At 41.7% G+C, this 25,821-nt stretch overlaps 1 protein-coding gene across 3 annotated transcripts in view; it reads left to right on the forward strand.

Annotated features, from left to right (window-relative positions):
• Positions 1-25,821, forward strand: part of ARMH3 (armadillo like helical domain containing 3) — a 106,618-nt gene that overhangs the window by 24,881 nt on the left and 55,916 nt on the right. For all 3 annotated transcript variants that reach the window (XM_085229147.1, XM_003208068.5, XM_085229148.1), the window contains exons 15-22: positions 186-287; positions 3,323-3,381; positions 4,684-4,749; positions 5,806-5,875; positions 7,269-7,329; positions 10,110-10,198; positions 23,362-23,444; positions 23,949-24,075. In XM_085229147.1, the coding sequence (XP_085085273.1) occupies positions 186-287; positions 3,323-3,381; positions 4,684-4,749; positions 5,806-5,875; positions 7,269-7,329; positions 10,110-10,198; positions 23,362-23,444; positions 23,949-24,075 (657 nt within the window). The remainder of the gene's footprint in view (positions 1-185; positions 288-3,322; positions 3,382-4,683; positions 4,750-5,805; positions 5,876-7,268; positions 7,330-10,109; positions 10,199-23,361; positions 23,445-23,948; positions 24,076-25,821) is intronic.

Below are 25,821 nucleotides of genomic sequence, written 5' to 3' on the forward strand. Positions count from 1 at the left end.
TTTGGGGTAGTACCAGTCTTCAAAACAAAATCTTTGCTGGGTGATCATATAGCAGGATAAAGAACTCGGGTAACCTTTTAGATAAGTTGATTCTGTCCCAGACTTATGAGTCTGTGACTTTGTTCTCTGCATACTTCTGTTTTGTGTTTGTGGAGGGTAAGTGTGTCTTATCTGTTTTGTTGCAGTTATAAGCTCTGCAGAGCTACCTTTGGATGCTGATGTACAAACTAGCAACTTGCTGATAACCTTCTTGAAGTACAGCTCCATTGTGATGCAGGACACAAAAGGTAAATAAATTCTGTTGATGTTGCAAGCAGTGTTTCTTGAAATGGGGAGGACATAGGAACACATCTCCAGAAATAGAAGCCAACTGCAGTCCTTTTGGATGACTGAAGGTTCCACCTTCTGAGAAAACAAAATGATTTCTTATTGTGAGATAACAGTTATGTAAGGCTAGGAGAGGATGAATGCAAACAGAAGAGAAGTCAACTATGGGAAGAACGTAGTAATAATAATCACAGTACGTAATAACCAAGCCTTTCCCTGTGCAGGAGTTGTCAGCATATCTGATTTCAAACCCCTGCTCAGAGAGGGGAAATCGTGCACTGGATAGCTATATTTTAAAGAATTTTTAGTCTGACACGTGAGGCAAAGCTCCGCATTGGAAGGAAATACTGTCTTTGTCCTTTGGTACTTGCTGGTCAAACAGGCAGATCTTTAATTATAAACGTGGCAGCAGTGATCTTCACTGTACTGACAATCATTTGCTTGATGAGACACATTCTCATACTGTCTCATACTTGATTCTTCTGATCACTTTGGAATGGGGCTCATTACGTGTTGCTGGAGTTGAAGCTTGGTGATGCTCAGGTACCTGAGGATCCTCTTGTGCTCAGTGATTGTAGGGCAGGACCAGCGTGAACATAACATGTGATCTTTTTTGCTGTATTTCAGCCCACTGCCAACTTACACTGCTTTAAGTTAAACATAATAGCTGAAGAAAAGTAGGAAGACTTTCGTAGAGCTATGATTTGTTGATTATTGAACGTGATAAATGCTTGTAAAAGAACACGCTGTATAGGAGAGTTTTCTCGTGCACGAACTTGCAGGAAGTTGTTTCTGGCAGTCTTGTTCTTGTTCAGTATGCAAGCTACTTGAGGAAAAGGTGAATAATTGAAATTTGGACTAAACAGTACTTCATGGCAGTGTCTAGCATGTCCTTCAGAACCAAGGCAGAATCAGATCTACCTCTTTTTTTTTTTTCTTTTTTCTGAGAGTTGTTGCTAACAGGTTGAATAAGATGCTGATAGAGGAGCATCATTTTTAGACTATTTATTCAAGTGTTTAACTACCCTTATTGTGAAAAAGCTTCATGTGCATCCTAAGTTCTTTAGTGTGATTTAAATTAATTACTGCTTATCTTCCCCAGGACGGATATTGAGAATGGATAATTTCTTTCTTCTTTGTGACAACCGTTATGTATTTGAAGTCTGCTTTCATGTTTTCTCTTGCTTTTGTCTTTAAACTAAACAGCCTCAATCTTTGTTCAGTCATTTTTTATAGATTGTACACATGAGTAGGTGTACCAGCTCTCTAATTATTCTTATTTGCTTATTTCAGGGCTTCTCTTGCTGATCCAAGTGTATGGAGCAATTTTATGTTTTTAAATTTAACTGTGGCTCTTAGTAGTCACTGTAGTACAGGAAATATGCATTGGTCCTCAGGAACTGCCAGACTAGATTAGTTTCAGATGGAATGAGATCTGATAGAGGTTCTGTGCTAAACAAGCCAACTAAAGATGAGTTTATTCTGTTATGTGACAGGGCATGATGCTTCTTTCTCTACCTTGGTGCTAGTATGTAAAACATCTGAAGGTTGTGTGGCTGATAGACAATGTCCTTGCCTCTGTGACAGATGGCAGTTTGTATCAGTAGTTCTACTGATCAATCAAGTGTGCCTTCCAAACCACTGCCTATTAATTCTAGTAAGGATATATTGGGTTCTGCCTACCTTTTTTTTTCTTGTGTAGAAGAAAGCATTTGACAACAGTATAGTAGCAAGGGGGGAAAAGGAGAATTTTATTTTCTCTCTGTCTTGAGACAGGTGGGAACACAAAGAGGAGACTGGCTTGTTCCACTTCCAGGACTAGGCAGCTGTTCCAGTTCTATCCCAGAGAGCATAATTTAATAGACAGCATTCTGCTAGATCCTCCTCTCTATTTCTCTCTTGTGCCAGTCAGAGGCAGCTGCACTGGGAGAAACAAAAGCTCTGTGTTATTTTTTTTTTCCCCCATCTGTAAAGTAGGGTTCATACTGCTACATCTCCCTGTGGGAAGTGGTCTGCTTTGTTCCTTTAATGAAGAGTGCTGTGAAGGTACAGAGCGTCTGTGCGAGTAACTGCCTGCGTGGTTGCCCCATAACTGCTGAAAGTGGCATGATCTTCACAACGTGTTGGCTGAAAGCAGAGTACTTAGTGTGGAACAGGAGCCTTTACAGCATGGTCCCCGGAGAGAAGTGTTAGCAGCACCTACAGAAATATACAGTGAGGCCTTACGATAGGAAAATAACAAGGCTCCAGTGTATCACTGTTCTTTGAAGCCATTTTTCCTGCTTTGCTAGGGTAGAAAACTTTTCTACCCTAGCTGAGATAAAGAGACATGGGAGAGATTTTTAACACTCCCATTTCAAAATTCTTCTCCTCTTACTCAGTATAGCAAGATGAAATCAGCATAGTTCAGTTGCTGGTTGCAGGACATGACCAGCGTGGGACTCCTCTGGCTTAAAATGCTTAGTCTTTGCAGACTTCATTTCATTCATGGCTTTACGTAGGGCAAACTACGTCATGTCTCTCAGCAGTGAGGTTAAAGCTCAGAGCATGAACTCTGGACATGCTTGTTCTGTTGTGCTGTGCCTCTACCAAAACTTGGCTTGTTTCATAACCTACAGCAACACTGACGTCTCTCCATCTTACCTTAGAGAGTACATATACATAAAAAGTGCATATCCACTGTGGCAGGCAGGCAGATTAACACCACTATATAGAGTATCTGTGAAAGTAAAACTGAATGAGAAAGAAGCCTCATTGATATTTACCGTGGCGATGGAGATTCAAATCAGGAACTTGACTGTTCACAGAAACGGTGGGGAAGACTTCATGGGGTTTAGTGTCCAGGCTGGAGGGTGAGTGCCCAGTGGAGAGTACCTACACTGTTAGCGATTGTGAGGAAGAAGTATTAAAACTCTCCTATTGCAAAAGCTTTCTCACTCGTCAGCATTGCCAAGCTTGTATAGCTCATGCAGGAATTGTTTTTGCTTCTTTGCAGATGAGCACCGGCTACACAGTGGCAAGCTGTGTCTGATTATCCTGACATGCATAGCAGAGGTAGGTTTCTTGTGAGACTCTTCAGCAGATGGTGTGTTTCAGGGCCCTATCTGCATGCACATCCCCTGCCTCCTGTTCACCGGGAGCTGAAGATCTACAGTGGCTGTTAGTAATGAGGCCCTCAGGCACATAATGTTTTGCTGATAAGCCTGATGCAATACTGTTAAAATATACTTAAAAATTGGATCATTTTATTTGGTTTAGCCAACTCACAGGGACAAAGAGAGAAAATAGTGAACCTAAAGCCTGTCTCACTTAGCTAGTAAGTGCTTTTAGATGAGTAATGTGTGAATGTCTTTCATGTGTCTCATGCTTGTGGTAATCATGGGCAGTGCTGTATCTTATCTGCCAGAGAAGGGTTTTATAAGTCTGAAAGAGTATTGCAGTTACAGAATGGTAGGAAAGCTGGCAGTAGGATGAGAAGATCAGCAGTCTGTGTCAGCAGTCCTGGTGAAGGTGCTCCAGTCTTATGGGAAACAGACAGTAATGGCCTGGCTAATGGCTTGTCCTGAATGGTGATTGAGTCTGTGGGGCATTTGCGTTTTGCTTGCTCGCAAGTAAAGATCTTTTATTCTTAGCAAAGAATAAAAAGCAGCAATATTGATATACAGCTTGAGAATTGTGAAGTAGTGTTTCTTCAGGGTGCGTTTCTGATATTTATAATTGATTTTGGCTCTCAAGTGCCTTCTTCAGGTGGGCACATAGATAATATAAGAAATGCTGTTTCTCCGTATCAGGGGCATGCTTCAGCTTTGATATTAGAGAGTGTATTTAATACCTGACCTGACTGTGCATTGCCTGGAGTAATAGTTTGATTTGTAACTGGGCTTGAAACAAGTTTTGCCTGAGGGGTGGGACAGCTGATCAACCTACTTGCTAGCACATGTGTGCAGGGACGTCTGGCATGATGGCTGCATCGAAAAACCAATAGAAACCTTTGTGGATAAAGTTACAGGGACTTGTGTGCGTTATACAGCACTTGTTAAAATCTTGATGCTGTAGCTTGCACAGTCTACAGTTTTGATGAGCAAAGAAATAGAACAGAAAATAGACCTTGAAGGAAATAGCAAATAGTGCAGAGTGTGACATGGAATTCAGATCAGGAAGATTTTACCTTTGTGGGACTGAAGGCATGCCTGGGAATAAAAGGAGGTTTTGAGGGTGTTTTCAGCATATAGCTGCTTATTGGGAGCTCTGCACTGAAACACATGTGGTTTGAGAGGCAAGTGGAAGTTAGTGGGCAGGTAGTTTTTTATTCATCATTTTTCCTTTTTTTTTTTTTTTTTTCCTTCTTTTCCATAGGATCAATATGCTAATGCTTTTCTCCATGATGACAACATGAATTTTCGAGTAAACCTGCACAGGATGGTGAGTTTTTCCTGTGGATGCTTTGATTTTTCTCTTTGGGATGAGAACATGGGATTCAAGTCCCTGTATGCTGAAAACTGTGTCGCATATATCTAACCTAGATTGCTAAGGCATGTGGAAGTGCTGTCAGAAATGCAGCAGTTGGAGGATGATTTTAAAATCACTCCCAGAATGTCTAATTCCTTCAAAGGATAAAGAGTTGGTTGCATTGTTGTGAATTCAGAGACCTGTGTAGCTGGAGAAGAGCTGTGTACTGAGATCTCTGAGGAAATCTGTGATAGAGAGAACGTTCTGCCTTAACCTTCAGCAAGCATTGGTCCTCGTGTGATATATTAATAGCCAGTTGGAGTTGCGTTGAGTTCTCTGATTTTGGCTTATGCTTTCTGCTGAGGGTGGAGGATTCAGCTTCAAAGAGGAAAATATGTTTTCTGTATGTTTTTCCTGTAGGTATCTGTGGAGGAAGTGTCCTTATCTAGCTCATGGAGCTTTGTAGATAGGGGTAACTGAGTGTTTCTCCTGACTTGATGCATTCTGTTCTTACGGTGCTGGTGATTGCCACCTCATCTGACACTGGAACAGTGTTCGGAAGTGTTACTAATCCAAGGTAGAAATAAGCATAGTGTGAAGGTGCTAGTCTTTCCCACTCAACAGCAAATTTGCTGCCTAGTTAGCCTTTCTGGCTTTCTGCAGTCAAACCAAAGCCATTTGATACTGCATGTGCTATTAAGAATGCAGATCAGACTTCCGAGTGAGGAGCAAATCGATAGGTTTCCAAGGGAAAGAAATTGCTATGTGATGTTTTTTGTTCTGTGATATAACAGTGCCCTGTAGTTACACACCTAGAATAACAAAAACCTGGTGGTCAGCGTGCTGAAAAGCAAGCAAAATTATTTTGTTTCAGCTGTGGCCTTCAGAACTAATATAAGTGAGATAGCAGTCGGAGAAAAAGACAAAGGGAATCTGTGCTGATGGTGGCATTTGCATGAAAAATACAGTAATACACAGAATGTCACTTCAGGCTTATTCTGACTTCTTTTCATCTTTGTGTGTTTGAAGCCGATGAGGCATAGGAAGAAAGCAGCAGACAAGAACTTGCCCTGTCGCCCGCTGGTGTGTGCAGTGCTTGGTGAGTACTGTTAGAGTGCCCACGTGCTTCCTGAAGAATCTTTTGTTCTGCAGCAGAAATAGATGTGTAGATTAAGAGAAGGGGTGGATGGACTTAAAAATAAGGCAGTTAAGTAAGGAGATTTCCAGCAATGGACGGTCCATCTCTCTACTTGGCTGCCTCACAGAGAAGTTAGAAATCCTGTGTACATTTGCAGTAAGTTTTGCAGAAGCCTATTGGCCCTGAAAATGTAACAGTAGGGAGGGCAGATGATTAATAAATTCAGAGTTTTAAGTGATGGTAGTGACAGCTGGTCGCAAGTACCATCTAGATGATGAAATGAGAACAAACCTATGGAGAAGACAAATGCTTGTTGAGGAGGTCTTGCTGGGCATTTAGCCTTTTCTGAGGGGGGAAAAAAAAAGAACAATAGGGTTGTCAGTATCAAGGATTGGTTTTGCTTGTGGATGGAGGCACAGGTGAAAGCTTTTCACACAGAGAATGATGAAATTATGAGACTCATTGCCATGGAGGCCAAAAGTATAAATGGATACAGAGATGGATGGAGGCTGGCTTTTAAGCCTGATGAAATGGAAGCAGTCTTGGAGTATAGCATTTTCAAAAGCATTTTCATGTTTGTTGAAGGCACAGTGGAACAAATAGGGAATGAATCATTCTAGACTTCCCAGATACCATGTACTTTTGTCCTGGGCTTATTTTTTGTCACTATTCAGTCATATTTCTGGGCTATTAGGACCCTTTGAGGTTATGTCTCCCAGTTGTTACCAGTGGCACAGCTTAAGCGTTTTATGCTGAAGTGAGAACACGCACATCTTTGATTAGTGTTTATTGGCTGAACTGTAGTAATTTCTCTTTTTCAATTGTATTTTTGAGTTCTTTACTCACAGTGGGATAACCTAAAGAGACATTTTTTGTTTATTTGCTGAAGGAGTCTTAAGCAGAACTGTAGTTTGTGTTAAGACCAGCCTAGATGTACTTGCTTCAGAATTTATTTTGATGATAGATAGGTATTCTCTGTAACATCTCTGAAAGTAAACCTCTGTGTTGTGTGTTATTTCTGATGAGAATAATTTTCTAAAACGTGCTTCTCAAAGGACTTTTCCACTAGTGACAGGGTTTGAAATATGAGAGCAATTCCAAGCATCAGGATTCATGGTGTATTATTCATTTGACTAGTACTGGTGGAAAACATGCCCTAAGTTTTCAGTATACTTTTTAATTCCAGAGGATGTCTAGTTCTCCTTCGTCAAAAGAAAAATTAATATGTGTTTCTTCTAAGCAGGACTATTGGCTGGTAGGAAAGGTGGAAGGGATTAGTTTGATTTCCTCACTGTCTATTAGAATTTAACTGTGGCTAGCTCACTACTTACTTTATCATTTTCTTTTCCATCAGATTTGATGGTGGAGTTCATTGTGACACACATGATGAAAGAATTTCCTATGGATCTCTACATGTAAGTGTCGGTAGGATGTCTCCTGGTTTCATTTGAAGTTTGAGTTTGGATGGAATTCTAGTCATGTAACAGTCTTCTGGCTGAAATAACGTTTTGTGGGTGGTGGAGAGCAGGATGGCTTTTCATGAACTCTTCCAGCAACTTTTTCTACTTCTGAAATGCTCTGTGTGCCAGGAAAATTGAAAGCAAAATGAATTTCCACCTTTCAGGCTGATTTCCTAATCTACTTGATCAAATACAAAGAGCTTTTCAATCTGAAAGAACCTTCATAATGCGCATTCATTGCAAGAATCCCTGCTTCTCAGAAGCTGAGTTTTTTGGTCTAGAAACTGAAAAGACAGTTTTGGGAGGGGGGAAAAAAAAAAAAAGGATGATTGATGTGAGGCCTGGCAGGCAACGTGGAGAGTGGAAAAGAGGTTTAAGCCTGAAGTAGCTTGCTAGTTTGTCCGGGTAAAACTCAATAGTGGGGGAAAAGGAGAGGAGGACAGGGACTTGCTGCGTCCCACTTGGCTCTTAAAATGCTTTGTTCTGATTTGGCCTGAAGGGCAGAACCAGGATTAGGGCAGAAATAGGATTTAGGCAGATCATTGGCTTTGTTCTGGCTGTTCATAGAGCACTGAATTTCCCTTAGACTTGAGCAGCACTGTATACTGTAGAAGAGATACAGATAGTTGGGCTGTTCTCCCTGAAGGTGGCTTCAGGGATGTTACAATTTTGTGCAGATAACCTCAGAACTGCATTGCCTTTGCAAGGGTTATATAGTTCAATTACACATTTGTGAGAAATGTATTTGTAATGACAATAACAGAATTAATTGTAGATAGGTAGTGCATTGAGATTTCACGGTAAAGATGTGAAATGTTTGGGCTCAAAGGTAAGGTCACATCTAGAAACCCTTTGAGTGGATATAATGAGCTGTAGCAACCATCAGTAGACATCTGTATCCATTCCTTTTGGCATATTTGTGCAGTCCTTACACTGCATTTCTGTCTGAAACCATCCCATACCAGACACTGTTATTGCAGAGAAAGTGGGTGTTCTGAATGCACAAATAGTGTCATATTTGTCTGCACTACACTTTAAAGGTGAATATGAAGCTGCTCAATGGAGAACATATTAATATTTAAAAGATAAATCCAGGTTCCTTTCACTAAAGGTGTTATTTTATCTGTCACACATATTATGAATTCTTAGTGTAAAGCTGATTAAACAAGGACTCCCTACCAGAATGGATGCAACTTCCAGACTAAAGTATTGTGGTCTGGGAGTCTGTAGAGCTTTAGCTGTTGCTCTGGCCCCTGAGGCAGGAATACTAGGGCTGCTATGCCCTTCCTCATCTTTTTTTTTCCATGCCTTGCTTTCACCCAGAAATCTATATGTCACTGTGTACAGCCAGTAGGTATCAGTGCTGAAATATGTCTGCGGAGTATTTTGCAGTAACACTGTTGTAATTACGAATAAATGTTTCAATGTTTGCCCAGTTCCTGCTGGTCTATTGCCTTAAATAGCTCTTTTGTAGAGGCTTGCCTTAAATAGTTCTTTTGTAGAGGCCAGTTCTAGTCTTAAAGCCAGGCAGGTCCATAAGTGGAAAGCCAGTAACATCAGAAGTAGCTGTCTCTATGGAGCTGTTGCTGTTCAAGATAGCTGTCTCTGCTATCATAGTGTTTTTACTTTCTTTTCTTGTTTGAATTTACAAGAATCCAATTTCTAATACAGCATTTAATGTGATGCTTGCTATCATGAACGATTTTACCTTTATTCCTCTGAAGTTAGGAGTTTTAGTCCTTAACCCATCATCATAATTTTGGGATCATCTAGGAGTCTGAAAAGATGAACATATACCATTTGTATACTATTAAGGTTTTTTAAAGCTTTATTTTGAATTCTTCGCCTCATCTTGAACAACTACTATGCAAAAACTTTTGATTTGATTTCTCTGTTTGTCTGACGTTTAGTGTCTCTGCAGTGTCTTTTCAGAAAGATGTTTGTATTAATGAGATGTTTTTGAGAAATAAGAACGTAAGGGAAAAAAGGAGAAATGTTCTCATTCGAACTCTTCTCTTTTTCTAGATGGCAATAACTAAAATAGGTTGGTCTAACAAACTCAAATTTGAATATATTTTCTGTCTTGTCCCTAATGGTGGCAAGTGCCAGCAATTCTAATTGGTATATTGTATATTTAATTCTCTTTTGGTTTTGGAGTATGATTGTGTGCCTAAGAGCTTATATACTCTATTCTACAGAGGCTTGTAGGATTTGGAGACTTCACAGCCATGTAGCTTTATGATGAAACATTTCAGACTTGTAGGTGTGTTGTTTGCTCATTCCTAAGTTCATACTTAAGCTTGAAGTGAACTGAAAGTCTTGCAGTTATGGTTTCACTGTGTAAGTTCCTTTAGCCTTGTCAGCTGGGCCAAAGAAGCTAAAAAGCTCCATCATGAACTGGATTTTCCAAAATCTGGTAGCAGTACCTCATACACAGGAAGCCTGCAAGTTAGATAACTCCTTCTGTAGAGGTCCTCACGTAAGGTCAATGAAGAAAGTATTATTTAAATACTTTGAGCTTGAACTGGTGTACAGGCTTCTTTCTCTGGTCTAATCTGCTTCATTCTTATGGATGTTGCTTCCCTTCTGGAGCCCAAAACCATGAGGCCCATCCTCCTTTGTTGGGTTTTTTGTTTGTCTACTGCCCTGCTGCTGATTTCTGCAATGTTTCCAGGTTTGATGTAAAATTGCTGGGAAATACAATGCAGTTAATCCTTTGCCCTCTCTTTTTTCAGACGGTGTATTCAGATTGTGCACAAGCTGTTGTGTTACCAGAAGAAATGCAGAGTGAGGCTTCATTACACCTGGAGGGAGCTCTGGTCAGGTACTTTGCGCCTGCATCTGCAGAGACAGTCAAATATAAAAAGCCTGTCTTTTTGGTGGCCACGGCTCCTTATTCTATGGCTGTAAGGTTAGGCAGCAGGCATCAATTCTGTTAAATCATCTTTATTTTACAGCTTAGTTGCTACATGCAAATTACCTCTTCTAGAAAGCCAGGTCATTATCATAATGGTAGCTAATTTACTTTCTTGTCTGGCCATGATCACCATGGTATCTGAGTATCTTTATTCTCTGTTACTTGAGTCCCTCTTCACCTGATTGGAGAAATGAAATAATGTTTTATGCAGTAGTGTTTCTCTCAGTTCTTTAAGAGCTTGCCTCCTTTCTACTCTCAGGTAAGATGGTGGTGGGCACTACTTTTCCTTTCCACTGTAGGAAGTGGATGTATATGGAATTGTGTGTATGACTCCTGCTAATGAGAGCAACCTGGAAATGTTGGGAGTAGGAAGGAAGAGAGGTGTTCAGCTGTAACCTTTGCATCAATGACAGTGTGATTTGTAGGACTGTTTTATGATGCAGTCACTGTGTGGGAAGTCCGTGGAAGACGATGGCAGAATGGATCCTTAGATGTAACAGACTCTTCAGTGGTTATGGTGTGTGCTCCTCTTCTAACCTTATGAGCACTGAAGTAGCTCAGCTAGGAAAGTACAGTTAATCCCCAAGCTGTTGTGGCTTAAACAAGAGGTTTATGAAAAATGAAGAGAAAGTGATCCTAATTGTGTTTTCCTGGAGCTGTGCTGGAGATTTAGGATCGGCGACTTGCTGGTGTAACGCAGCTCCTATCAGAAATTTGAGAGAATGGCTTTTGAAAAGGTGGTGATGAGTGGCTTCTGAAGCTGCTCTTAATTAACACTAAGTACTTCCCTTCAGTAGCTTTGCACAGCTGAGTTTAGGTACAGAGAAATAAACCAGCAATCTGAATCAGGTTCAGTTATTAAATTTTTGCCTTATGTGACATTCAGGCTTCCTGAATTATTCCTGTGGAAGGTGAAGTGGGTGCTCCTAATTAAGGGATTAGTGATTTCTTTTCTGTAGCTTTCTTTAGAACAGAGCCCCTAGAGGCATGGCTGAAGCATAGTACTAGTTCAGGGGAGGAGCATGTACAATGTAGATGTATGCTGTGAATAGAAATTGCATCTAACAGCGTGTGCAACATCTTCTGAGCTGTTACCAACAAACTGGATCCAGTCCTATTTGGCCAGGGTGAGCTGGCTCTTTCACACACACACTGGCATTGTAGGTATCCCAAAATAAGGCTTTCTCCTTGAAGGTACTGTTCCAGAGTTCAGAGGGTATGTTTTCTGGCATCTTTCGATCCTTGAATTTCCCTATTTTAGGGAGAAAAAGAAAAATCCTTGCAAAACACTGAAATTCAGTATATGGGCATGTTCTTGTTAACCGTCTCTAATTAGCTGTAGGTGTTTGCATAATGCTTGGGAAATGTTAGGTACTGCACGTGCTTGGAAAGCAAAGCAGTCATATAAAATGCTCTGACTGGTCCAGTTTCTGTGAAAGACCAAGAATGTCTGTACAGCTGATGCAGCTGAAGAGCTCCACACCTAGTGTAGGTTGCTGTTTGTTTTGAGAGATCTCTCCTACAGAAGTAACTTACAGTGTTTCATATTCTTTTCCTACAAGGTGTCGAAGTGAACTGAGATTCTTCAGCAGCTGCTAGGTGGTTCATACAGGCTGGAAAGGTCTTGTGTTGACTGATACTTGTCCCTGTAAAAGTGCACATCCTGTCTGCTCCAGATGCGTGTTTCTAGAGTGCTGCATGAGGCTGACTAAATGCTAATTGCCTGCTCTGTCTTGAGAGATATTTCGTAATTAACTCTTATCCCTACTCAGATCTGTCAAGGCTGATCGTTGATTGCCCAGGACATTGTTGCCTTTGACGTGGAAGAGCGGATGTTTTTCTAGTCTTGATCAATCTGTCAGACAATGCCAAAACAGAGTACAGAGACTTATGCATTCATTTCTATGCTGTATGCGAGCATACTCACCTTGAGGCTTTTGCTTTGGACTGATGGATTCGTTGTCACTGCTGGAAGAACAGCTGAAAGGGAACATCTATGCACTCACTGAAAGGTCTGAGATCTCAGGTGCTCAATCAGGCATGTTTTACAGGTCTTCAAGCCCACACTTGTCTTCTTGAATGGCAAGTTTGTGACAGGTGGAGCATAGCCCTTGTGTAGCGTGAGTGATTGAGATATGGAAGTCCCCTGCATAACTGGATGGAGAATACTTTGGGATGAAGTGGTAGTGTGGAGTGTGGAGGAACTGAGAGTTGGTAGATGGAAGCAGTAGCGATGTATAGAGCCTTCTGCTCAACTGCTGCTTCTAATGTTAGCTATTCTCTGATTAAGGAAAGCCACTCGTGTCATGCACTAGATAGTTGCACTTCCTTTATGGTGCTCTCTCTTCGGTATGGAATGCCAGCAGAACTTCGGGAAAGTTTCTGCCTTTCTTTTTTTGATTTATGTTGCAAAGAGTGCAGAGAAAAGCAGTGGAGCCACATGCTTGGCATTACTCAAGACGCATACCCAACTGCTTGTGCAGTCTGCAATACTCCTGATCTTAGCTCCTACTTAACATTTTAGCAGTTTGTAATTTTCAATTCAGTCATCTGTGGTTGGTACGTGGCTCTTCCTTTTGAGCTTTTTCAGATTTTTCTTCTGTGACTGTATGCACTTTCTGGTGACTAGCATGAAATTTTGGCTAAGGTCAGAAACCGTACATGGATATGACTGTTTCCTTACTCCCGTGTGGATGTGTGGGGCAGTTTGCAGGGCTTTTATGCCAAATAGCTGATACTTAGAGAACAACTAATTGGATGCCAAGTGTAAGATACTTAATAGTGCTTACGAGAAAACTTTATTTGGTAACAACCAGTTCCCTACTTTCAGAAATACCACGTTGTCCAGTGTTTTTCTTGAGCTCTGCTTAAGTCTTGTGAGAGTTTGATTTTGCTGGTTATAGAGTTGAGGTTGAGTTTTAGTTGTTGAACTCTTTCCTAGCCAGTATGTACAGCACTTGGGTGATGGAAAGTGCTATATATGTTTTTGTTGTCAAGCACGTATAAGCTATGCCAAAAGAATTTTCATGAGTCATTTAAGCTTTTCATATAAAAATACCTCATTTCTTCAACTTCTCCCACTTCAAAATTAGTAACGCTTGAGCAATTTGCTCTGAGCTTAGAGGGTACAGGTAACTTCTTTGCAGTTGCTATGGTTTGCTTTAAGTAAAGTCATTTTTAAAGAAACTGAAAACCAGTTCTAATATAGACTTAAAATGGCAAGAGTATATCACATGAAAATATGTATAATAGTGAATAATGCTGAAATAGCTAGTTATTAGGGCAATTGAATACAAAGTTGGATTAAAAATGAGTTTTGACAAAATAGAAAGCACTGAAATTCAGTTCCTAAATTATTGTAATGTACAGGCTATGGTTTCTTATCTTATAGATTGGCTATTTTTGACAGATGCTGAAGGTAGTGTTAAAATGAAGATGCTTCAAATGCCATCATTGAGAAGTTGGTATTTATCCACTTTTATTTGGGGATTATCAGAGTAAACTTTTGCAGTGCTGCTGAACAAAGTAGGCTTTTATTCTCTGTGTGGACTGCTTGGAACTTTTTGTCAGTTTCTCTATTTATAAGGTGGAGATAATATTTCCAAATTTTTAGGGGGTGAATACTAAAAAAGTGAAATGTTCCTCTGTGGAATGTATTTCAGCAACAGAAACACCAAATACTTATTACTACAGTGTTGGTTAACAATGGCATTTCTGGTTCTCCAGCTATTGATAAAGTCTGCCTCAGCACTGATTTGTGCTGCTGAGCACATTGGAAATCAGATGATGTTGCATCTCCCCTTCATCTCAAGTCCTGCTTCATTCTGCAGCAGCTGCCTAGCAAGGAAAGCTTGTCTTCCTGCAACTTTTGTGGAGACAGGATTCATCTACTCGTGTACCAGACAGTTTAGTTCACTGGTGAAATGTCTGATCACTAGTTGCTGTGAGAATATGAAAGGGTACAGAGCTGTTTGGACAGTTAGAAGATGGCTTGAAGACTTTGGAAAAAATAAAGAAATAATTAAAACATCTTCAAAGGTAACTGATAAAGGTAACTGTAGGGATAGGGCAGAAGAAACAGGAGTTTGTGTGTTGAGTGTGAAATGTGTTCATAACAGGAAACTACAGTGAGTGCAGAGAAGGCCTATTTGTTAAATGGTTTTACGTGAGCTGTACTGTTTTGGAACGAAAACTCATTATGTGAGACTTGACCTTTCAAATAGCTCCCAGCAAAAATGCTTAACTCTACTGCTTGTAAACTCTGAAGAGAACTATAGAACAAATGTTAGAGTTCTATCACCTTAGTATGTTAACATATACTACCTAGTGCGTGCTTTACCAAGTCATTTCTCTGTGCCTTTTGGCTGTGGGAAGCCAGTGCAACCTTTTGAAGCTGCATTTCGGAGCTCCAGGCACGTACACCCTGCTGGAGATTTGGGATCCCTCAACTCATTCAGGAGTATAAGATGGTGCTGAGTTTTTAAGGAGAGTACCACCCATGGAGTGAAGCTCAAAGTGGGAGGAATGGGCTTCTTCCCCTGTAGTTCCCAGAGATGGAGCTGCTGAAAGCAGCAGTAGTTCAGTGGGAGCACTAGGAACGGAGAGGAAGAGGCAAGAAGAAGATCCAGGCAGGGTAAAGGAGAACTGCTGAGCAGCTGCAACAGGAATGAGAGTTCTGAGCTGGTCGGGTGGATGAGAGGAGTGGTAGGTCTGGGAGGCTGGAGGTGATTGCGTGTGAGGAGGGCTGGGAGGTCCTGAGCATGGGAAGCTGGAGAGAATGGGTAGAACTGGGTCAGAGTGGGAAGCTGCTGTAGTAGGAGGAATGAAAGGTCTCTATTGTTTTCTCAGGAGGACTGGGGAGGCTAGGAGGTGTTACTGGATAGAAACTTCAGATGAGAAATCACCTAGTCTGATGATCTAAAGAGAGAACTATTCGTCATTTTTAACTTTAAATTTTCCTGTTCTCTTATTTGGATGTCTTCCTGGGACCTTGCTTTGATGTGGGGGAACTTGAAGAATGAAAGCTACTGTCCTAGCTAAGGTGTGTATCCTGGACAGCTTTTTTTCCAGCACTTCTTAATTTGCATGCTTATTGCATGCTTAAAAAAGAAAGGACATTTTCTTAGCAGCATGGCTGAAACAGGCAAAATGTCATTTTGTGACTTCTGTCTTTGCCAAAAAGGACGTGGGCAGGATTTCATAGCTCTTATGTTAACATCCCAAGGGCTGAGATTCTTTGCTGTGGGACTGTAAAACCAGCAGTTGCTGGGTGCTGCTACATGCTGCATATGGCAGCAGTTTTATGCACCTGAGCTGATGAATTTGTGGTTTGTACAAATGAGCTTGTACAGTTATAGAAGTTGAATGTTATTTCCCTCTCTGCTATTAATTGATCTGTCTAGTATTTATGTGATTGGAAGTGTTGCTGAGGGATGTCCTTTAGTATTCTGATGAATGGAGTGATTAAGTAGAGGTTTTTGGACTTAGCATGTGTTTCTAAATGACTCAGTAAATCAGTAATAGAATTGTGATTAACTTCCTTTATATACAATGCCCTTTTCTTGCTTGTTGCAGCTCACTTCACTCTTACCTTAGAAAGGTAACTGGCATGCTTCTTTTTACTTTCTTACCTCTGAAATTAAAAGAAAATTTGTAATACCAGCTATGCAGTAGGACAGGCTCACAAGCACTTGTGCTTGTTGATTCTAGGAAGCTTTCTGAAAAGATGACACAGTAACACAGGAGCGATGGAAGAACAGAGCTGCTCAGACAAACTAAGGGCAGTAAGTGTTATGTGCTGTGGATCTCACACTTGGTTGGACGTGTAGTACAGTGTTGGCTCAAGCCTGGTACAGGGGTGCAACTATTAGTCCTGTTTGCTGCTTCAGTGAAATTAGGAAAGGATGGAAATTGAAAGGTCATTTTATAAAAGAAATCTTGTCTTTGGCTACAATGTATGCTCTGGATTGATATACATTGACTTTTTAAATGATTATTTTAATTTTTACTTCTGGTAGCTCTCTGTGTTGTCCCAAAGGAAACTCGAGTCCTACCCTTACAAAGCTTACAAGCAGTTGATGCATGAAGTTCATAAGAAGACTTATGAACTGTCACTCTCTGCTGGTTGGCCACTTTCTTACTAACCTTTCCACATTACCTTTTTCAGCCCAAACTAAAACTCTTCTGTGGTAAGAGCATAGACGTGTTTGATGAAAAACAATAATATAAATCTCCTAAAGCAGATAGTGTGAGAAATGCAAAAATGGAGTGGCTTTCTTGTAAAGAGAATATTGAAAATTTCCTATGTTGGGTATTTTTAGGAAGCATCTACTTTTGCTTGCTTATTTCTTAGTTTACTGTTACTTAACTGTAATGGCAGGTGCTTTGTTTTAATACACTTTAACATAACCAGTGATGAGTTTTGGTTTCAGTGGCTGATGGCCACAGATATGTGGCTGTCACTGATTGCCTGGGATGATCAGGATGGGAATTCTTCATCTAACACCTTCATGTCATACTTGGCAGATCTCATCAGGATGTGTTGTTCTGTGCTGTAAAATACTCTTTTTTAAAAATTATTTCTATTTTTTACACGTTGCTAACACTGGGGAATTTGTTTGTGAATCCCTCAGAGCTTGCAGAGCGTGGTGACCTAGTAAGAGAGAGGATAGTTTCCCATGAGATTATCACAGTTTTGATGATAGAACAGCCAGAGGTGTTTGCAGCCATTTCTTCTGCTGCATGGAGGTGTTGCAGTGCTCAGAACACATTATTCTGAGCCTATTCACCCTCCTAACTTTTTGTTTTCAAGAAGCAGCACTCCTGGGCCACTTATCTTGCTGTCTTTCCATGCCCATACTCATGTTTCTGCTTTTTCCTCATGCTTATCCTTTCTGAATTGCCTCTGGTTTTAGGTCCTTTGGGAAGATGTACAATCTTAACTCTCAAGACTGCTTTTGAATGAAGGGTGAACCTACACTATCGGTCAGGATAGAGTTAAGCTCAGGCTTCCCTTTCCTCTAAAGAGGAATGAAAGTTGTGAGTGTATGCTTTTTAATTATATCTTATTTAAAATAAAAAAAATCTACCCTTTTAAGAAGACATATTGTTCACATCAGTAACAATAGGTGAAGGTAAAGCTTAGATGAAGCTAAAACTTGTTTTCTCTGTTACTGCTTGCTGGGATGCTATCAAGCAGCGTTTCTCTGGCATCGGCAATCAGCATTTCCATTAAGCTTGTGATTTTTACACCATTGGCTGCAGTTAGGTGGGAACAATGAGTACCAAGGATGGGAACTATATAAAGAAAGTAAAGGATTGGAAATGAATTGGCCTGCTCACCTGATCCTGGGAGCCATTGGGTTATGCCAGCATGTGCTTCAGCTCTCTGGCATGCTGCTGTTTCTCGTTAAGGCTGCTCTCCTGCTATGCCTTGACAGTTAGAGGAAGAAGAGGATCAGCTGTAGAGGTGATGGGGGGATGGGGACATGCCAGTAGCAGGCTGCTGGATGCCACAGAGCTTTGGCAGTTGGGCACATGAATCTGGCAGTGTCTGTTGTGGCAGCAGGGAGAGGAGCAGCCAGCCAGGCAAATTGTTTCAACCCAGAGCGGGTTGTTCCCTCGTTATCAGAGCAAAGGAGAGGAGCTGAAGCATGTTACATAGCAGTGCTGATGGAGCAAGTATCTCTTCCCCTGCTCTCCTGGGAGCAGCATCAGGGCAACGATCTTGTTCCTAGTGCTTTGCCTGATTGACAGGGAGCTGCAAGTGGTGTCCCTGAGTAATTGGTTAACTTGTCCAGGGATGCTGGGGTAGTTTGTGCCTGCAGGGATTCTGCTGCATTAGTTTGTAATAACGACGTTGCTGTTTCTTGGACACATTTCCACTTCCTACTGCTCTATTTGGAAACTACCTCTAGTTCTTTTCTGTCAAACCCTGTCTGTAGATATTCATCTCCTGCTGAGTTTGTTTTGATCACTGCTCACTGATTGTTTGCTCATGCTGAATGTGGCCAGATCTGCTCCCTTTTAATGCTCGGGTCATCTCTGTATTTCAAATTTGAGCCTTTTGCTTCTGAATTTCTCATCAGATAAGGAATTTGTTACAGGTGATTACTCTGTTCCATGGTCTCTTTTGTTCCTTGTAACAGCACAGATAAAACAATTTGAATGTGTGATTATCCAGGCTTAGCTCTAATGATATCCAGTCTAGAATAGGAGACTGGACCCATTCACGATTATGGTTATTGTCATGTTGTGTGAGTCTGTTTCCATACTGTATGCTGTGGTTGCCAAAAGATTGAAGGGAATCGTGCTGATTTTTGGAATCTGGAAGAATATGCTGAGAAAGCGTTGATTGGCTTCCTGCTCACACCTCAACAGGCGTTTGGTGTTGGCTACTGTTTGGGACAGAACACTAAGCCTTTGCTCTGCCCGGGTGCAGCTGGGGCTTGTGGTGGCTCGATGATTTCAAGCCGCTTAGATGTGAAGGGACAGATCTGTAGCAGGGAACTTCTGGCCACTTGTCATTATCAGCTCCCCTGCAGTGCCATGTGGATGTGGATCACCCTAAGGCGAACGTGAGTGGAAGTGCTAAAAGTAGGACGTCAGATATACTGATAGTATGACGGTAAGTTCCAGAGAGAATAGGAAAATCACCGCTCTTCCTACTGTGCCCCAGGATTTTGAAGGTAGGAAATTAGAGGATGTTAGTGGAGTTACAGGATACCTATTAATTGATGTTGCACTGCAGCTTCTGGGGGGCTCTCACAGCTTCTTTTTCTTCCTTTGTTCCTTTGTTGAGGGCCATTATATGCACCATTAGAAGGTTTTTGACCTGGGAGCACAGCAACAGAGGCTTGCATACTGTGCTCAATCCATCTAAGATCTCATTGATGTGTTTCTCAGGGCTATTCTCTTCTGCTCTGTTGTGCAGTGGCACATCAGAGCCTTCTGCTGCTCGTGGCAGTCTGTGCTACATTCTGACTTTCTCAGGGGATGATGCTACTTCTTCCTCTTTTCTCTGCTTGACCTGTCCCTGCGCTCCTGTTGCATTACACATGATCCAAATGCTGAACACTGAGACACTGAAGAGAACAAAAACTGTGTGAATCCTAGGTATGCCAAAGCTGAATTTGTTTCTCTTTGAAACGAGGCTTACGGGGAAAAAAGGTAAGTCTGCTGTGGGAGGAGGAATAGGGGAAGGAGAGACTGAAGTGCATCTGTCCAGAACTAGAATTGCCTTCTTTCTAATAGGGAGGAAGAGAAGCCATTTGCCTGCAGCCTCCTTACAGAGGATTGACTTGCAGAAGAGCAGCAAATGACTGCGCAGGAGCACTCGCTGCTCAGCAGACTGGCCACAAGAGCTGATAAGGAAAAATGTCAGTACTCAAACACAGCTGCATGGCAGAGGAGCTAAGAACCTTTTACACTGCATTCATTTCAGTTTAAAAAGCTGGGAGGGTATCTGTGAAAGCTGGTGATCTCATTTTTCATCCTTTGGCTGCAATAATCCTTGGGAGGGAAAATTGCTTAGAACACGATGTGGATGGGTTACACCACTGTGATGTTCAGCCAATCATATGGCTTCATGCCCAATTTAAGTGTCCACTCCGTGTGCTTAGCTACTTCCTTTTGAGGCTGTGTATGTAGGTGTTCAGGGTTCTGTTCTCTGCTGGCTGATCTGGGAAGCTTAGCCAGCGTCCTCAGAAGAGGTCACAAGTTTGCATGCAAATACTAGCTGCTGCTAGGTCAGTGTAGCTACAGCCTGCTGCAGCTCTTGTTGCTGAAGAAATTCTGGTGACACTGTTACAGTGTAAAATTATGGATTTTGAGAATTAGCGTATTGTATCCTGGCACGGGACGCCAAAGGAAGGTTTCTGTAGATAAAGATACTTGAGAGCATTGCAAAATAAATAAATAAATATCTGTTTTCCAGTTCATGTTGAAATAGATCTCTTGCTCAAATCCATCACTGTTAAATCCTAGAACACAAATTTGGATAATGTGGCTGAGCTGAAGCAAGGGCTGCAGTTCTGTCTGTCTGCACAGCTGAGAAACTGAACTGCTGCTCCACTGGGAACAAACACGGGTAATTTCCTGGCTAGCGTGAGAGGGCAGCCTGCAGATTGGACACGCAGCTTATTGCAGCAGGGAAGAAGTGACACATCTGGTTTGGCTTCAGCTTGCTCAGGAGTGGCAGTGCTGGTGCTCTGCTGGAGCTGAGGGACGGAGGGACGTTTGGCCAGTTGGATCTTTGCTCTAAGGGTTATTTGGTGTGTGTAATTGTCTCTGAAGGGCACTGGGCATCTGAAGCAGGGTCTGAGGGTTGTTAATCCTGAAAACTCCAGGATGTAGCTGTCCTCGTTTTCAGTGCAGGGTCTGCCTTAACAAGCACATTACAGAAACTACAGAGGTAGTCATGGATTTAGGGACTCCTGTTCACAGAGTTCTTGTTCCTCTCTTTGAGCAGCTTGAACAGAGAGAGACTGGTGCAGAATGTGCAGACAGAGAGGACTGGTTGTTCTTTGAGCACTGATGTTGTGAGCCCTACAACTTCTCTAAGAATGTGAGGGTCCAGACTGTTGGGTATTTACCTGTGTAGCGCCCACAGTGACTGTGGACCTAGAGGATCTGATCAGTGCTCAGCCCAGCATTGAGTTCTTCTCCATGTGCAGCATCCCTACCTCATCCTTAGGGAAGGAACAGTGCGGTTGAGCTGTGAATGGGCTACGATGTGGTGCGATTAAGGTGCAAGGATTGATTTCAAGCAGCAGTGATATCTTGTCGTCTTTCAAACTGAAGCAGGAAAAGAAAATGTGAACAAAGTTATTGCAGTAGATGCTTTCCCTGTTGCTCAGTGAATTCTGCTCCAGACGGCGATGGTTATGCTTTCTTTTAGAAGTAGTGTCTCCTCACCATGAGCAGCTTTCATGTTCACTGCATTCGATGTTCAGTGGTTTCCCTTCCCGCTGTGTGGCCGCATGCTGCCAGAGGCCTTTCTACAGCATTCTGGAGAAAGCATGAGAGGCACAGCACAAAAATCCAAGGCTTTGCACTGCTTGCTGTGGAAAATCCAGAGCTGCGCTTCTCTGCTTCCAGGGACCCCAGCTGCAAGCATGGCCCTGCAGGGCCAGGAGAGGTGGTTGCATGGTCTTGTGGCTGGAAAAGAGGTAAAATCGTGCTTATAGCTACTAAAGAGAGAAATGGTCCATGAGGTGCTGTGCCGGAGAGGCAGGGCAGCTGTCTGCAGCCCAAAGCACTGCAGGAGGCCGCACTTTTTTGCTGTGGAAGCTTTGGTTACCTTGGAAACCTGTTTTTAGCTGGATCTCCGCTCCAGCGGAGAGCCCGTCTGTACCTGCTACTTCTTTGTTTTCAAATGGTTGTTTTGCAGCACAAATACCTGACAGGAGCAGCTCCAGCTCCGGGTTGCTGTGGGATCCAGGCTCTGCCTTTGGTCCCAGGTGTTTGAGTCCGGTGATGGGGTGATGATGGCACTGTGTGGTCTGTGCTGGGGCTCAAAAGTTAGTTACCAGTATTCTTGTTACCTGGACTTCACCTACTCCTATTCCATAGCCTTTACCTTTGGCTGAGTTGAGGGCTCTGCTCTCTTATCTGCAGCAGGATTCTCCCAAGCTATGGTTAGTTTTCTTGCAGGCTGATCACTAATGTGTAGTAGTTGGGTAAACAGTGATAGTGTAATCCTACCATCTTCAAATATATATTGCCTAGAAATTGGATGTCATGTTTAAACTTGATAAATCTGTGGTCAGTTTCTTTTGCCAGTTCAAATGGCGTATCTCAAATCTGCTCCTTGCTGTGTCTCACTGACCAGTCAGTTTTCTCTTTCAGCATCCAAAATTTGCAGAATGTGCTTTCTATCGCTCATATCTTTCTCGAGTCCCACAAACCATAGTGAATTTTTGAGTCCTATTAATTCTGGTTGTCTGATGGCTGAAGATAGACTCTAGATATGTATCCCAAGCTCCTCCTGGGGCTACTGAACTTTTTGTCCCCTATTTTGATGCTCTTTCCTGGCTGCTGCAAGCCGTGAGCAGCAGAATGTTTTGTAGAAGTGCTGCCACAAACTGGAAAAGGTAAAAGTTAACAAAATCATCTTTTAACTGTAGGAAATCAGTAGATGCTGGCCCAATTTGTAAGTAATCAAGATGAAGAAGTCTTTTTAGCGTTCCAGCTTGACTTTGCAGGTCATCTAATTCAGGTACTTCAGGTTTTGAAACCTGTTGACTGCAGAACAGAGAGTACATTAATAATCACCGTTCAGTGCTGAGCAGATATCATGGAAAAGAGAGTAGCTTTCCTTTTTGAAATTTTAAAGAATGGGAAGCAACAAGATGAAGAAATTTCCATTTCACTTCAGTGTATAGAGCACAGTTGCTTATTGTAAAGCCTGTGTGATGAAAGCTCTTTTAGCCAACCTTTTTGTTAATTCCCGCTATCGCTAATTGATATTGGGTGGTTACAGCAGGAGCCTTTGTTTTCCTTCTCAAGACAAGTGTGAACCAGATCTGTAGCCTTTACGGCACAGCCTAGATAGCTGACACAATAAAGTACTGCATCCGTCCTTGTACTGCTGCAGCAGCTACAGAAAAGCAGTGCTGTGGGTTCTTTTTGTTATTTTTTTGTCATTTTAAAATCGCGTGTATCAACAGGAGTGACAGTTTGAGGCTGACTGCATACATCATGTTGGTGATGTGTGAAACAGAAAGGAGACGGTCGGATTCTCCGGCTCTAAGGCTCACTTGAAGATCTGGCAGGTAGAAAAAAAAACAAAACAAGTGACTTACCTTGAGCCTGAGTGAATTTGATTAGGAAGTCAGTGAAGGAAAATAAATGCGGGACACTAAAATAGCTGTCACTTACCTGCCCAGCCCAGAATTTTAGCAAGAAAATACCCAACCAACTCCATGTGTAGATTGATAAATTTATGAAAAGTGAGCAGCTTGCATTTAGGTGAGTTGGTACTGGATAATGAAAATGCATCTGTATTTAAGTGACTTGCTGAGAATGAATTTGCTTTTAATTTTATTCAAAAAATACGTATTTCCTCCTAGCTTTGATCAACTTGTTGAAGTTCCTCATGTCTAATGAAACCGTGTTGCTCGCCAAACACAACATCTTCACCCTTGCTCTTATGGTGAGTACAGACAAAGCAAATCCCCTTCTTTTAGACAACTTAATTTTGAATGGATGTTAGGAAAGAATTTGAGATTTCTGGCATGGCAAGGAGATACTAGAACAAGGCAACAAAGCTGAGGAGTATCACTGTGGTTGATTTTGCCAGGTATTTAGAAAGGGCAGTGCTTGGAGTCACTGTAAGATCTCATCACTGAAATTGACGAACTTGTGTGAGGAAGGAGTCTAATTTTCCAGATTTGCTAATTTTCTTACTGCATGTCCCTTTGTATACAAGATACCAGAGATCCATTCTCCTGGTCCTAGATATGATAGTGTTAAAGCTGCTTGTGTGTTTCTTCTGTCCTGTAAGATAATAGAGCAATGAACTAATGCAATACTGGCTAATGGAACCAAGAGCTGTTTCTTTAAAGGTTTTGAAGATATTCTGTATTGTTTATTCCTGTAGCAATGTAGCTTTTGTGAAAACATTCCTGTTGTAACCTCTCTTCACTTCTTTGGATAGGTTGTGAACCTGTTCAACATGTTCATCACCTACGGGGACACCTTCCTTCCCACTCCCAGCAGCTATGATGAGCTGTATTATGAAATCATTCGGATGCATCAGAATTTTGACAACCTTTATTCTATGGGTGAGTACCTCCTGGGTGGTTGGGAATATTAGTGAGTAGAAATGAGAGTGATTGAAGGGGTTGTTTGCTGTTTTTTGTCCACGTGCTGCTGATGCCTCTCTCTTGAATGGATATAATTTATGTATTGGTGTGTTTGGTAAATTAAGAATTGAGAGGATACGTTTGTTAGAGGGATAAATATTTTTAGCCAGAAAAAAAATAGAAGCAGCCTCATTACCTTGCTAGCATCTACTTACTGTGATTCAGGAGTGCCAATTGAACAACAAATTTATATATGGCATGAGGTGTTTCATGCATTTTTGTGTGATTGGATTGATTTATAGTATGCATCTGTCACATCTGGCAGCTTCAAGTCAGAAGGTCAGTACATGCTGCAGAAACCAGCCAGCATAGTCAAGTATTCAGTGCAAGCAAGAATTTGGAAAAGAATTTGAGGAACTTATAACAGGATGCTTGCTGTGCTAGGCAAATCACATCTACCACTGTCATTGCCAACATAAACCAAGAATACAGCCCTCACAAACCTGCTTGCAAGTAAATCACTGGACTGAGGAACGTGCTTGCTGGCTAAACAGGGAGAGGCTGCCATCCTTCAGAGGGAGAGAGACATGCTGGAACGCCACCAAGTGAAACCCAGCAGGGAAAAGAGGAACAAAGGAGAGCAAGGAATTCGTGGAGACAAAACCAGGCAGTGCGTATACAGAGGAGCCTGGAGCCAGAGGCGGCTGCAGCAAGGCTGATATAGCGCCTGCATGCTTGAAGCTGTGAAGAAAAAGCTGTGTTCTTCCGCTTGCTTTGTTCTAGGATTTTTCTTCCATGCTGTCTCTGCTCCCTTCTCACTGTGATCGCCCATCCAGCAACAAGAGTTACTATAAGCATGTAAGGGAAGTCGAAGGGCAGTGGGACAGAGGTAGTTAGCTGCAGCACTCTTCTGGCTTGGACGGTTGTCCCCACCAAAATAAAAGGGGCCACATACTCCCTGCAATTTTCAGCAAAATGAACTGCCTTTTTGTATAAGCTTCCTACGATTTTCATCCTTTATAGAAGGGATCAGGTGGCCGTTTTTGTTCTTTGAGCACAAAAGATTTTTTGCTAACTTATTTCCTGCTCACAAAATTGCAGCTAGTAAGATGAGGTGATTTTACCAGCCAGTGGCATTTTCAAACTGGTCCCCTGTGGAAGCTGAAGGAAAGTGAAATGGAAGAATAATGGCCTCAAATACAGTTGGGCTGTACAGGCACATCTGACCTGTGTGGACATTGCACATATCATGTGACTATTTTCCATCCTGACACACAGAACAAATTCCTTTGAATTAACATCCTAGATGTATGCAGAGTTTCCATTCAGGCATTACTTCAGGTATTTAAGTGCAGCACCTTCTGTTTGACGAAATCTTATTATTTAGAGCTGACATCTTTTTTCTTTTTTTTCTGCACATGGCACAAAATTGTAGCAGAGGAAAGTGAGAAGATAGCACTGTCTAAACTGGTGAAAGCCACAGTTTAGCCAGGTGCCCTTACAGCTTCCCTTAGCTTTGTTAACGCTCTTACTGGGACTGCAGTCACCCTTCTATCCCTTAGTCTTGGGGCATTTGTTAGTACAGATAAGCTTTATCCTTTAGGGTTTTTGTTTGTTTGTTTGTTTTTTGGGTTGTTTTTGTGTGTGAAAGTAGTTGAAATTTTGTATGTTGGGATATGCTTTTATTTATCCATATATATATAATTTATTATTCTTTTGGTGAAT

Source organism: Meleagris gallopavo, chromosome 8 (genome assembly GCF_905368555.1).
Source record: "Meleagris gallopavo chromosome 8, MGAL_WU_HG_1.1, whole genome shotgun sequence".
In the NCBI taxonomy this organism is placed as follows: Eukaryota; Metazoa; Chordata; class Aves; order Galliformes; family Phasianidae; genus Meleagris; species Meleagris gallopavo.